The sequence below is a fragment of the Zophobas morio genome, unplaced genomic scaffold, assembly GCF_036711695.1.
Source record: "Zophobas morio isolate AGI-343-1 ecotype UQ-CSIRO unplaced genomic scaffold, CSIRO_AGI_Zmor_V1 ptg000030l, whole genome shotgun sequence".
Classification (NCBI taxonomy): domain Eukaryota; kingdom Metazoa; phylum Arthropoda; class Insecta; order Coleoptera; family Tenebrionidae; genus Zophobas; species Zophobas morio.
Window position 1 is genome coordinate 2510367 of NW_026972135.1, and position 14474 is coordinate 2524840.

General features: G+C 32.7%; 1 protein-coding gene across 1 annotated transcript; it reads left to right on the plus strand.

Annotated features, from left to right (window-relative positions):
* Positions 1-7324: 7324 nt before the first annotated feature.
* Positions 7325-14463, plus strand: LOC135138252 (T-complex protein 1 subunit zeta). The gene is made up of 4 exons (XM_064068183.1): positions 7325-7523; positions 7831-8921; positions 8972-9123; positions 14116-14463. Exons 1-4 carry the CDS (start codon positions 7390-7392, stop codon positions 14329-14331), a joined length of 1593 nt encoding a protein of 530 aa, XP_063924253.1. The 5' UTR covers positions 7325-7389; the 3' UTR covers positions 14332-14463.
* Positions 14464-14474: the final 11 nt, after the last annotated feature.

Sequence of the window (14474 nt, forward strand, 5' to 3'; positions counted from 1 at the left end):
TTTCATGATTAAGGAAAACCGTCTACGTGTTAAAATTTTTGGAATGTTCTCTTTGGATCCTTCGGTGTTGCTTTCGGTAGACGCAATTTCCGATGTTTGATTGCTTTGGGTGAATTTATTTTATTTTTTTGTAGATGGCTGCCGCTGTAGTTTCTTATATGATTGTTGTAATACAGTTCAAAAATAACGAGGCGCCAATTCCACAAGATAAATTAATGCGTAATGCTAACCGGGGTGTACTTGTACGTACTGATAAAGACGCTGTTGACCTTAATTAATTAAAAAACATAGCATAAGCAACTTAATTAGTACAAAATGAGGCTGCTAAAGTGTCGGTTTTTGAAATTTATGAATTTATCACTCTTGTGGTTGGTTGGAATTTTCCTTGAAGTGTTGCACAAGATTTTCTGTAGATGTTTAATAAAGTGTGATTTCTAACAGTAGTTTTATTTTTGATAGTTGGAAACACGTAAGTAAGATGAAAAAAAAACTGATTAGTAGCATGGAATGGTTTTTATGATTACTCTTGTAGAATTTAACGAAACAAGCATAGTATGCCTATATTTCAAAAGAGTTGTTTATAATAAAACTTTGTGAAACAAGTATGAACATTTAACAAGAATAAAAAAAGGACAATAAAAAAATGGCGACAAAAAAGGCAAAGAACAATTAAATTAAAACATAGAAAGTGCAACAAGAAAGCTCCAAAAGTGGCCACAAAAAAAAACAAACAAAAAAGAAAGAAGAGGCAAGAAAATAATATAAAAAAGGCTAGAATAAAAAGTAACAATAAGAGACCCAAAACAAGAAAAGCAATAAAAAGCAATAATCAAAATCACGACAAAAAAGCAACAAATCCACAACCAAAAACCAATTAAAAAAAGCTAGTAAAAAAAAACACGAAAAAAATAAAAAGAAAACGCGGCCAAAAATCAAGTCAGAAAAAGACGAAAAAAGATTAGAAGAAAATTAATCGGGACGGCAGACAGACGGACAGACGGACGTACAGACGGACATACAGACAGACAGAAACGTTATTTCTTCCTACTCTAGGGATCATGAAAGGTCGAGAGGTCGCTTACGCTCGGGAAGTAAAAACAACAAAACGTGACAAAAAAGTCACAAAAAAGTGAAAAAAAAAACAACGAAAAAGGCTACAAAAACCCATAACCAAAAAATTCAAAAATATGATATTAAAAGAACCGTCAAAAAAACAAAAAAAGTGAAAATAAAACCGGCTACCAACAAAGACTATAAAAAATGATCACAAAAAAACAAAAGATGTAACTAAAAAACAAAACATAAAAGAAGCAAGGCTACAAACAAAGACGATAAAAAATGCTATTAAAAAAGTAATGAAAAAGCAATAAAAAAAGCGACCATAGAACACGACAACAAAAAGCGACACAAGAGCAACAAAAAGCGACCAAAAAGTTATAAAACCTGTCAAAAATAAACGACAAAGAAAAAGCTGAAATAAAAAGTAACAAAAAAACCATAATCCATAACCAAAAAGCACAACAAAAAAAAGATCATAACAAAAGCGATTCAAAACGACAAATAGATCGGAAAAGAAAACGACAAAAAAAGACTACAAAGAGCTGCGACAAAAAAAAACGAAAGAAAAAACGCAACAAAATCTTTAACCAAAAAAGGAAAGCAAGAAACACACAAAAAAAATGTTGGTTTTAAGACAAGACAAAAACAACCAATAAAAAAAGACGATAAAAAATAGGCTACAAAAAAAACGGTAAAAAGTGCTATAAATAACTAGCGATAAAAGTAACAAAAAACCGAGCCAATGAAAAGCGAAATTAAAAAAAGCGACAAAAAAAATCGTAAAAAGCCACAATAACAATAAAAAAAAACAAAAAAAAAAGATCCACAAAAAGGCAACAGAAAAAGGCTCCAAACAAAAAACAGCAAAAGCCCATAACCAAAAAAACGTAACAAACAAAAAGATAAAAAAAGGCCATCAAAAGCAAAAAAAGAAAAAAGAAAACAAAAGTGCTACAAAAAACAAAAAAAAACGTGACAAAAAAGTCTAGAAAAAGATACTACAACTAAAAAACACGACAATAAAAAAAGACAAAAACAACAAAAAGTGACAAAAAACCTAGAAAAAAAACATGCTCAAAAAAGCAATAGGAAAAGGCTACAAAACAGCATCAAAGAGTTGCGACAAAAAAAAAAAAACGAAAAAAACAAGAGAGAAAAGGTAACAAAAATCTGAAACCAAAAAAGGAAAGCAAAAAACGAGCAAAAAATACAAAAAGCAACAAAAAAACGCGACAATAAAAGCCAACAGAAAATACAAAAAAAAAATACAAAAAAGGCTACAATAACAATAAAAAAATAAAAAAATGTTTCCAGAAAAGGCTACAAACAAAAAACAATGAAAGCCTAGAACCAAAAAAACGTAATAAACAAAAAGATTAAAAAGGGCCATAAAAAATAACAAAACAAAAAAAAAACGTCCAAAAATCAAATCAGAAAAAGACGAAAAAAAGACTAGAAAACGTAACGGAAACAAGGAATAAAAAACAACCATAAAAACCGACACCAGTTAAAAAAAAAATCGCAAAATCTGCAAAAAAAGGGACAAAGAGGCTACAATAAAAAGTAAGAAAAGAAACAAAAAACAAGCCCAAAAAGGCAATAGGGAAAATTTAAAAGAAAAAAAGAACAAAAACCCATAACCCAAAAACACAACGCAAAAAATGCGATTAAAAAAACACAAAAAGCTACAAAAATGTAACAATGAGTCACGACTAAAAAAATAGAAAAAAACGACAAAAAAGCAAATCAGTTACCAAAAAAGAGGCAAAAAAACGACAAAAAGCACCACGAAAAAGCAAAAACGCGGCTAAAAAACGAAACAAAAAAGAGACATAGGAAAAAAGGCTACAAAGACGATAAAAAAATACTACAAAAAAGTAATGAGAAAGCAAAATAAAATTACCACAGAAGACGGCAACCAAAAAGTCAAAATCTGTCAAGAAAAGCGACAAAGAAAAAGCTGTAATAGAAAGTAACAAAAAAACAACAAGAAGAAAAGTACTCAAAAAAGACAGCAGGAAAAGGCTACAAACAATAAATCAACAAAAAAGCAATAGAAATAATCCATAACCAAAAAGCACAACAAAAAAAGGCCATAACAAAAGGGACAAAAAACGACAAATAGACCAGAAAAAAGAGAAATAATTACAAAAACGGCTACAAATAGCAACAGAGAGCTGCGACAAAGAAAAAAAAACGAACGACAAAAGCAACCAAGAGTCTGTAACCCAAAAAGAAAGGCACGATTTAATAAAAGATAAATTGCACAAATTAGATACTACCAAATCTCCTGGTCCTGATGGTATTAGTGCAAAAATTTTAAAAGAGTGTGGCAGTTCCCTTGCTCGCCCGCTTTGCATGTTGATGAAGCAATCATTTCGGTCAGGACGATTGCCAAACGATTGGAAAACTGCCACCATCACACCTGTGTTCAAAAAAGGGGACAAGTTTAATGCGGCGAACTATAGGCCTATAAGTTTAACTTCAGCAGTAGTGAAACTAATGGAATGTATCATCTACGATCAGTTGGTGGCGTTTTTAACAGCACACCAGGTTATACCTCGTGAGCAACATGGTTTCACACCTGGAAAGTCCATAGCGACCAATTTGCTCTGTTGTTTAGACAACTGGACTAGAGAACTCGATTCTGGTGGCTCAGTAGATATCGCGTACTTTGATTTTTCGAAGGCTTTCGATCGTGTGCCGAAACGCCGACTCCTTTTGAAATTACGACATTATGGAATCCAAGATAGTCTTCTCAGGTGGATTGAATCTTTTCTTTCTGACCGAATATTTAAGGTTAAGGTTGGTGATATGTTTAGTTCTCCTTTTCCAGTTCTGAGCGGTGTGCCACAGGGCTCTGTATTAGGACCCTTGTTGTTTTTAGCGTATGTATCCGACATAAAAGATTGCTTAATTTCTCCTTGGGCAATGTATGCTGACGATTTGAAAATCTACAATATTTGTTCCAATTATGAAGTCTTAACGAAGGATATAGCAACTATTTATAACTGGTCACTAAAATGGTTACTTCCAATTAATGCGGACAAATGTAATATCCTTTATTTAGGCAGCGACAATCCAAAGCAAACTTATTATATCAACGGCACCGAGCTTACCAAGTGTGTTTCTTTGTCGGATATGGGTGTTATCGTAACGTCTACTTTGACATGGTCTGAACATATCACAAAAGTCGTGAAAAAAGCCAACAAGATACTATATCTTCTCGGAAAGACATTTGCTAAAGCTGATGTAAATACTGTAACTAAACTGTATAAAACTTATGTTAGACCGATATTAGAATATGCCAACTGCGTTTGGGTTCCAACATTACAACGTGATATCAATTTACTAGAATCTGTCCAGTGTCGTGCCACAAGAATACCGTACGGACAAGTGCGCCCCTCTTACCCTGACAGACTTAATCTTATGAAATTGCCATCGTTAGCCGACAGGCGTGTAAGAGGTGACATGTTGACAACATTTCAGGCTTTTACAAATGTTAGTTCACCTATCAGACATCTTTTTCCTGTCAACATTGATGGACGAACCAGAGGTCACCGGTTCAAATTGGAGAAGGACAATTTTCGGACTTCCATTCGTCAGACGTTCGTCACTAACAGGGTATTCACCGAATGGAATGCATTACCCCCTGAAGTTGTTGAAAGTGCTTCCGTTCCTAGATTTAAGGTCAACTACGACACCTTTCGAAACCGTAGATAGTTGTATATAGTTATATCCATAATTTATTATATTTAAAATAATTTGTGATTGCATCAATTGTCGTCTTGCGCGGGCATAACAGACTTCGGTCTCTGCCCGAACGCTTCATTTTAATAATAATAATAATAATAATAATAAGAAAACGACCAAAAAACACAAAAAACAAAAAATACGGCTAAAAACATGACAAAAAAGAGCCTAGGAAAAACGCTTCCAGAAATGGCTACAAACAAAAAACAACAAAATGCCAAAAGCAACAAATAATAATATAAAAAGTCTACTAAAAGTGGTCACAAAAAGCAAAAAAATTAAGAAAACAGAAGTGCTACAAAATGCAACAAAAAACATTAAAAGAAGTAACGAAAATAAAACAACAAAAAAACGCGACTAAAAAACATGACGATAAAAGGTGACATAAATCAACAAAAAGCGACCCCAAAAATCCAATAAAAACCAAATGAGGAAAAAAACATGTTACAAACAATAAACAACAAACCAAGCAACAAAAATCCTACAAAAAAAGCGAGAAGAAAAGACGAAGTAGAGCTAAAAAATTACAAAAAATAAAAATACATTGATAAACCACAAAACTAAACCCATAGTATTTTGTACATTTTAGAATTTTAAAAATTACGTAAAACAAACAAACAAAAATTGTTAGCGATTTATTGTCTGTATAACGATATACAAAAAATTTCATAAAATCAGTCCAGTAGTTTTGTAAATTATCTGCCTAATAAAATCGCCAACAGATGACAAACAGACGAAAACGTAAGACCTACTTTTTCAGAGCCTAGGGGTTATAAAACGAGAAAAGCTTACACTTACGTTCGGGAAATAAAAATCTAAGAAAAATTTTGAAAAACTGCCAAAATTTTTGAATACAAAAAAATAATACATATTCAATTTCGTTGAAAACAAAACTACAAAAACCGTAATTTAAAATTTATTACTTATTTTTTTTTTCAACATAATTCTTCAATCAATACCTTTAATAGCTCGTACAAACCACAACAAAACAATGGTCAAGGTCACCGCATTGCAACACCCATTCGCAACTCAGCAAAATCGCTACACCACCGCATTAACAAAAACAAAAGCCGCCACGGCCACCCGAGACGTGCTTCAGCACCGCAAAACCATTATAAAAGCAAAAACTGAAACAAAAACTCCATCAGTAACAAAAATGATTCGTTTAGTTTGTTACACTTTATTAACAATAACGACACAGGTAAGGTTCACACTATACAAATTCAATACATTTATTTATGTGTAACTACAGATCACGTGCTCATCAACCCAAGACCTAAAATCCATATTCCACATCCCGTCGAGACGCAACTACGACGACCTAGAAATTCTGGAACGGTCAAATTTCGACGCTAGCCCCACCCCCGCTGGTGCCACCAACCCAGCAACAGACACGCCCCTCAGAGCCTTCGCTAACGCCCAAGTAATGCTGCGTTTTGGAGACAATGCGGAGAGAGGGAAGTGCGCGTGTGGCGACGTCTGTCAGTGCAAACGAGAGCCCTACTACGTACCAGTTCTCACCCCGCTTCCTTATTGCCTGTGTGCGCCGCCCACAATGCCGAATTTAGCTCCGCCCACACCTAATGAACATCCAACGTACTACTACATCGCGCCACCAAAAGAAGAAGTCCCGTATTACTACGTCCCGAAACCGGTTTTAGCCCCTCCCACACCTCAAGAAGCACCACAGGAAAAGAACGCCCAAAACGGGAACGTGATCGACGAAAACGAACAACCAGAGAATAGTGAAATTAAACACGATAATCATCCCCAAATTCTCAAGACTGTTGAACTTTCCGAAGACACTATTAAACCAGCGGGTGAAGATCTTAATAAAATTAAATGTTTAGAGGAGGTGTCGAATAAGTTAGAACCGAATGAATTTTCGCCTAATCTTAAAATCGTGAGTTTGGATTTAGATAAAGTGGGTTCTAAATCGTCGAAGAAAGAGCTGCAAAATTGTCTAATTCCGTACTCTCTTCCGAAGCAGAAGCCCAAGCTTATGGTGACGTACCCCATTTTTAATAGACCGAATGAGGTTGTGGTTCCGGTGAAACCGCCAGTGGTTCAGTGTAGTCAAAGCGGGTATTCGGTGTCAGGGGGTTCGGGGTACTATGTTGACCCTGTGAGGACTATGGTGTATAGAAGACCTACTGTTTTGTCAGTGGTGCCCCCGCAGACTAGTATAGTGACAGATGGTTCAGGAGGGAAGTTTATTTATGTTCCTGTGTTCCAACCCGTGTCTATGGCAGCCCCCATGACTCCAGTTCCAGTGCCCCACAACGACGACTGTTGTTGTTACAGTTGTGCCAAATATGCAGGGGAGTTGAACGAAAAAGTACAAGCTAGATAGTTTACTCATTACTGATGTATTTATTTATTTATTTGTTGTAATAAATTAAAAAAATTAGTTTATCCAGGATCCACCTTATTGCGCCGCCACTGCCTAAACTATTCTAGTAGCATTTCTAGTAACTTTTGCCGATTAGGTTGGTAGTTCACTTACGACATTTCCGTTTCCGACAGTGACCGGCGATCTTTGTTTTGTGCAGTTAATTCTTTCGGCATTTAGAAATAATGGCAATCAGCTTATTAAACCCCAAAGCTGAAGTGGCAAGGGCCGCCCAAGCCCTAGCCGTCAATATTTCAGCAGCTAAGGGCATCCAGGACGTGATGAAATCGAATCTCGGCCCTAAAGGAACCGTGAAAATGTAAGCTGTCAAAGAACACATGACCCCGGTTTTCGCTAAAAAGCCCCCGATTTGGGGCCCGCGGACGCTAAAAGTGACGAAAACGCCAAAACTAGCGACGAATTTGCATCCTAGATTTGCAAAATGTGATTTTTGAAGAGGAGTGGTGACCCGGGTTGACATAACCTCACTTTTTCCACACCCCCAAAACGGTTAATTTTTGAGTGAGGACTTAGTCACAATCAAGTGACTTATTGCACGTTTTGTAAAGTTTTTACATAACCTCACTTTTGCACCCCCTTGAAGTTTTTGTTTTTTTGTTTGGTAGGTTGGTTTCCGGGGCTGGTGACATTAAAATCACCAAAGATGGCAACGTCCTCCTCCACGAGATGCAAATCCAGCACCCCACAGCCTCGCTTATCGCCCGAGCCTCCACCGCCCAGGACGACATGACCGGCGACGGCACCACTTCCACGGTCCTCGTGATAGGCGAACTCCTCAAGCAAGCCGACATTCTCATCTCAGAGGGGCTCCACCCCCGCGTCGTTACCGAAGGCTTCGATAAAGCCCGCGCCAAAACCCTCGAAATTCTCGAATCCATTAAAATCCCTATCGAAATCACTAAAGAGAATCTGTTAGAAGTGTGTCGAACGAGCTTGAGGACCAAACTCCACCAAGGACTAGCCGACGTTCTCACCGACATCTGCGTGGACGCAGTGCTTGCAATCAAGCCCAAGGACAAACCAGCGGACTTGCACATGGTCGAGTTGATGGAAATGCAGCACAAGACGGCCACAGATACGGCCTTGATTAAGGGGTTGGTGCTCGACCACGGCTCGCGGCACCCCGACATGCCCAAGCGGCTCAAAAATTGCTACATTCTGACTTGTAATGTGTCAATGGAGTACGAAAAGAGCGAGGTCAATTCTGGGTTCTTCTACAAGACGGCGGAAGAGCGCGAAAAGATGGTTCAAGCGGAGCGGGAGTTTATTGAACAGAGGGTCAAGAAAGTCGTGGCTTTGAAGAAAAAGTTGTGCGACGGGACGGATAAAACGTTTGTGGTGATCAACCAAAAGGGGATAGATCCCATGAGTTTGGATCTTCTGGCTAAGGAGGGAATTATGGCCTTGAGGAGAGCCAAAAGGAGGAACATGGAGAGGTTGGCTCTGGCGTGTGGAGGCGTGGCTTTGAACCACTTGGATGACATCCAGGAGAGCCAATTAGGATATGCCGGGGTCGTGTATGAGCACGTTTTAGGGGAGAACAAATACACGTTTGTGGAGGAATGTAAAGTCCCGCAGTCTGTGACCATTTTGATGAAGGGTCCAAATAAGCACACTTTGACTCAGATCAAGGACGCTGTTAGGGATGGTTTAAGGGCTATTAATAATGCGATTGAAGATAAGGCGTTGATTCCTGGTGAGAATTGTGTAATTTTTTTTTGGTCTTTTGTTCTAAGGGTGTTACAGGTGCTGGCGCCTTTGAGGTCACCGCCCACAAACAACTGATGGCTTACAAGGACTCAGTCAAGGGCAAGTCTCGTTTAGGCATTGGCGCCTATGCTGAAGCCCTTTTGATCATTCCGAAAGTTTTGGCAACAAATTCCGGATTTGATGCTCAGGTTTGTAATGAATTTGAAAGTTTGCTTCCTGAGCGGAAGGTAATTCCTAGAGTACGAAAAAATAGGTCCCGTTTCCGTCTGTCTGTAGTAAGTAACATAGTCCTGAAGTTGTGGTTTATGAATCCGTTATGAATTTTTATCCTACACATCGAGATTTTTGTAAAAAAAATCAAAATTTTAGATATAACAATTTTTCTGCATTTGAGTTCTCGATTTTTCAACTGTTGATTTCTCAATTTTTCTAATTTTCAATATCTCGATTTCAGTTTTTCAATTCCTCAAATTTTCGATTTCTCAATTTTCCGATGTTTGTTTTACGATTTTTCAATTTTTGACATATCTAAAGTTTGAATTTTTTCAGTTTTTCGACTTTTCGTTTTCTCAATTTTCGATTTCTCCATCTTTTAATGTATTATTTTTTCGATTTCTTGGTTTTTCGACTTTTCGATTTTCCAATTTTTTTAAATTTCTATTTTTCAATTTTTCGGTTTCCCAATTTTTCGTTATTTAAGTTTTGGAATTTTTCACTTTTTCGATTCTTCAATTTGTCCATATGTATTTTACTTTTTAATTTTTTTTAATTTGAAGTTTTTCGATTTCTCGATTTTTCAGTTTTGCCATATTTTTATGTTTCAATTTTTGGAATTTTTAATTATTTATTTCACGATTTTTTGATGTTTTGATTAATCGGTTTTTCGATTGTTCGAGATTTAAATTTTTCAATTTTTAAATTTATATCTTTCTGTGTTTTGACGTTTCGATTTTTCAACTTTTCGGTTTTAGATTTTTCAGTTTTTCCATTTTTCAAATTTTCGATTTTTCTATTTTTTCAGTTTTTCGGCTTTCAAATTTTCCTGTTTTTCGATTTCCCGTTTTTCAGTCTTCGTTATTTCAATTTTGCCATGTCTTAGTTTTGGGATTTTAGTATTTTTCAATTTTTCGATTTTTCAGTTTTTCGATTTTTTACTTTTTAAATTTTTAAATTCGATTTTTCTATTTTTTAATGTTTCAATTTCCCTATTTTTCATTTTTTGGATATATTAATTTTTCAAATTCTTCAGTTTTTTGATGTTCCGATTTCTCAATCTTTCGATTTTTCGACTTCTCGATTTTAGATTTTTTGGTATTTGAATTTTTCTATTCTCGATTTATCGACATTTCGATTTTTTGTTTGTTCAATTTCTCGATTTTTCGGTTTATCAATTTTTTTTTAATTTTTCAATTTTTAACCATTCCATTTTTCGATTTTTTACTTATTCGATTTTTAAAGTTTTCGAAATTTTAATTTTTGAATTTATAAAACTTTAGATTTCTTGATTTTTCAGTTCCTTGATTTTTCAATTTTTCGAATTTTGAAGTTTATATTTCGATTTCTCGATGTTTCAATTTTTTAAATATTTACTTTTCTGTTTTGAAATTTTTCAATTTTTCTCTTTCTAGATATATTGAGATTTCGATGTTTCGATTTTTTTATTATTCAATTTCTTGTTTTTTCGAGTTTTTTAATTTTAAAATTTTCAATTTTGCCCTTTTTCGATTTTTCGATATCTCAACTTTTTGATTTGTTTCGATGTTTTTTCGATTTGTTGGTTTTTTGATTTTCGTTTTTCCAACTATCCAAAATTTCGTCATTTCAGTTTTGGAATTTTTCAGTTTTTCGATTCTTCAGTTTTCCGACTTTTCAATTTTCCTGTTTTTTTAATTTCAGGTTTTTCAATTTCCCGATTTTTCAGTTTTCGTTGTTTCTATTTTTCAATTTTTCCAATTTATAGTTTTTTGATTTTTCAGTTCTTCTATTTTTTATTTCGGGATCGAAATATGTATTATTTCGATTCTTCAGTTTTTCGATTTTTAAATTTGATTTTTCGATTTTTTGATGTTTCGATTTCCCTATTTTTCATCTTTTTGATATTTTAATTATTCAATTTCTAAAGTTTTAGATTTTAGGATTTCTCGACTTTTCATTTCTTCGATTTTTCAATATTTCGAATTTTTTAATTTTAGATTTTGCAGTTTTTTAATGTTTCGATTTCTCGATCTTTGGAGTTTTCAACTTCTCGTTTTTAAATTTTTCTGGTCCTTCATTTATTGAGATTATAGTGTTTGAATGTTTTGATTATTCAATTTCTCGTTTTTTCAATTTTTTATGTTAAATGTTTTCATTTTTAACTTCGATTTTTCAATTTTGGCCTTTTCCGATTTTTCAACATCTCAACTTTCGATTTCTCCATCTTAAAATTTTTCGATATTTTTTCGATTTCCCAATTTTTCGTTATTTCAGTTTTGGAATTCTTCGATTTGTCACTTTTTCGATTCTTCAATTTTTCACTTTTTGCAATTTTTTAAATTTTGAATTTTAGATTTGGGTTTTTTTGAATTTTTTGAAGTTGAGATTTCTCGATTTTTCACCTTTTCGACTCTTCAATTTGTCCATATGTATTTTAATTTTTGATTTTTCGAATTCTCGATTTTTCAGTTCTTCCATATTTCAAATTTTTAATTTTTGATTTTTCAATTTTTTGATTTTACGATTTTTTGATGTTCCGATTTCTCGATTCTTATGTTTTTGTTGTTTCGATTTCTGGATTTTTCTATTTTTTAACTTTTCGGTTTTAGATTTTTCAGTTTTTCCATTTTTCAAATTTCTGATTTTTCGAGTTTTAAATTTTCCTGTTTTTCTTTTTTTGAGGTTTTTAAATTTTTCAATTTTTTGATGTTTCAATTTATCGATTTTTCTTTTTTTTTTAATTTCAGGTTTTTCAATTTTGTGATGTTTCAGTCTTCCTTATTTCTATTTTTCAATTTTTTCGAATTTTTAGTTTTTTGACTTTTCAATTTTTGATATTTTAGTTTTAGGATTTTGCAATACAATTATTCAGTTTTTCGATTTATTTTTTCGATTTTCAAATGTGATTTTTCGATTTTTTGTTTCAATTTCTCTATTAATGTATTCGATATTTTGATTTTTCTGTTTTTCGATTTTTCAATATTTCGAATTTTTAAGTTTTAGATTTTTCAGTTTTTTGATGTTTCAATTTCTCGATTTTTCAATTTTTCTATTTCTCTATTCCCGATTTATCGAGATTTCAATGTTTCGAATTTTTTATTGTTCAAATTGTGAATTTTTCGGTTTAGCTATTTTTTTAAATTTTAAATTTTTCAATTTTTAACTATTCCAATTTCGATTTTTTATTTTTTCGATTTTTCAATTTTTGTAATTTCAAATTTTTGGATTCCCACTTTTTCAGTTCTTCGTTATTTCTATTTTTAAATTTTTCGAATTTTTAATTTTTTGCAGTATTTCAAATCAATTTTTTCATTTTTTACTTTTTTAAATTTGATTTTTCGATTTCCCTATTTTTCATCTTTTTGATATTTTAATTTTTCAATATTTCGAATTTTTCAGTTTTAGATTTTTCAACTAATTGATTTTAAACTTTTTGGTTTTTGAATTTTTCTATTCTCGATTAATCGAGATTTCGATTTTGATTGTTCAATTTTTGTCGATTTTTCGGTCTATTTTTTTTAATTTTCAATTTTCAACTTCCATATTTCGATTTCTCGATTTTTTGACTTCTCGGTTTTTTATTTTTTCGATATTTTAATTTTGCTTTTTTTTTATTTTCTCAATGGCATTTTTCAATTCTTCGATATTTCTATTTTTCAATTTTGTTTTAATTTCTCGGTTTTTGGATTTTAAAAATTTTTCGACTTTCCGAATTTTAGATTTCTCTATTTATGTATTTGAAATTTTGGTTTTTCAATTTCGAAAATCTTGGATTTTTGATTGTTCATTTTCGGTTTATATTTTTTTTTTATTTTCAATTTTTAACTTCCAAATTTCGATTTTTCGGTTCTTCGATTTTTCAAGTTTAGATTTTTCAGTTTTTTGATGTTTCAATTTTTTGATTTTTGGTTTTAGATTTTTCGGTTTTTCCATTTTTCGATTTTTAAAATTTTTGCTTTTCTGTTTTTAATTTTTTCAATTTTCTTATTTTAAATTTTTTAATTTTAAACTTCGATTTCTCAATTTTGCCTTTTTTGATTTTTCAGTATCTCAACTTTCGATTTCTCCATCTTAAAATGTTTCTATATTTTTTCAATTTTTTGGTTTTTCCAATTTTTCGTTATTTGTATTTTTCTATTTTTTACTTTTTTAAATTTCATTTTTCAATTTTTTTAAGTGTCGATTTCCCTATTTTTCATTTTTTTGATATTGTAATTTTTCAGTTTCTAAAATTTTAGATGTTATAATTTCTCGATTTTTCAATTTTTCGATTTTTGAATATTTCGAATTTTTTAGTTTTACCTTTTTCAGTTTTTTGATGTTTCGATTTCTCGATCTTTAGATTTTTCAACTTCTCGGTTTTAGGTTTCATGGTTTTTCAATTTTTCTTGATTTTTCGGTCTATTTTTTTTAATTTTAAATTTTAAACTTCCATATTTCGATTTTTCAATTCTTTGACTTCTCGGTTTCTTTAGTTTTTCAATTGTTCAATTTTTGGATTTTTCGGTTTATCTTTTTTTAATTTTCAATTTTTCAATTTTTAATTATTCCGATTTCCCGATTTTTCAGTTCTTCGATATTTATATTTTTCAATTTTATGAATTTAAAATATTTTTATTTACCAATTTTTTGATGTTTAGATTTCTCGATTTTTCGATTTTTTTCAATTTTGGGGACTTTCTAATTTTTGGATTTTTCAATTTAAATTTTTTTTTGATTTTTAAGTTTTTCGATTTTTGTTTAAATATATTTCCCATTGGCCGCACTGCTACTGCACTTCAGAGACGAGGGAAGTTCCGTGGAAATAACGTTCAACTAATTTTTTGTTTCAAGTGTAAATTATCATGACATAATTTGAAAGTAACTGTCAAACCAGTCAAGCAACGCTTTGGTGTTGCCAACATTATTATTTTAGAAATAAATTTCATGACCTACTAAGTTTTCAAAAAAACCAAAACTAATTCTCCACATTTGCTTGCCCCCAGGACACAATCGTGAAACTCCAAGAAGAATCTCGCCTCAACCCAGAACCCATCGGGCTCGATCTGACCTCCGGACAACCCATCAACCCGAAAGACGCAGGCATTCTCGACAACTACGTCGTCAAAAAGCAAATAATCAACTCGTGCTCCGTGATTGCCAGCAACCTGCTGCTAGTTGACGAAATCATGAGAGCCGGAATGAGCAGCTTGAAGGGTTAATCAACTCTCGATTTTTCCATAATTAATCAGCTTGGTATTAACATAAAGTGTTCACTTAAGTAATTAACTTTTGTATTTATTCTGCAATGCAATTGACTTTAATAAACAAAATAAACGCAAACTTAACTAACACACGAATCTGT

Coding starts and splice junctions, on each gene's coding strand:
- LOC135138252 (XM_064068183.1), top strand. CDS start 7,390: ATGGCAATCAGCTTATTAAACCCCAAAGCTGAAGTGGCAAGGGCCGCC. Junction 7,524..7,830: donor CCTAAAGGAACCGTGAAAAT/GTAAGCTGTCAA, acceptor TTTGTTTGGTAG/GTTGGTTTCCGGGGCTGGTG. Junction 8,922..8,971: donor AGATAAGGCGTTGATTCCTG/GTGAGAATTGTG, acceptor AGGGTGTTACAG/GTGCTGGCGCCTTTGAGGTC.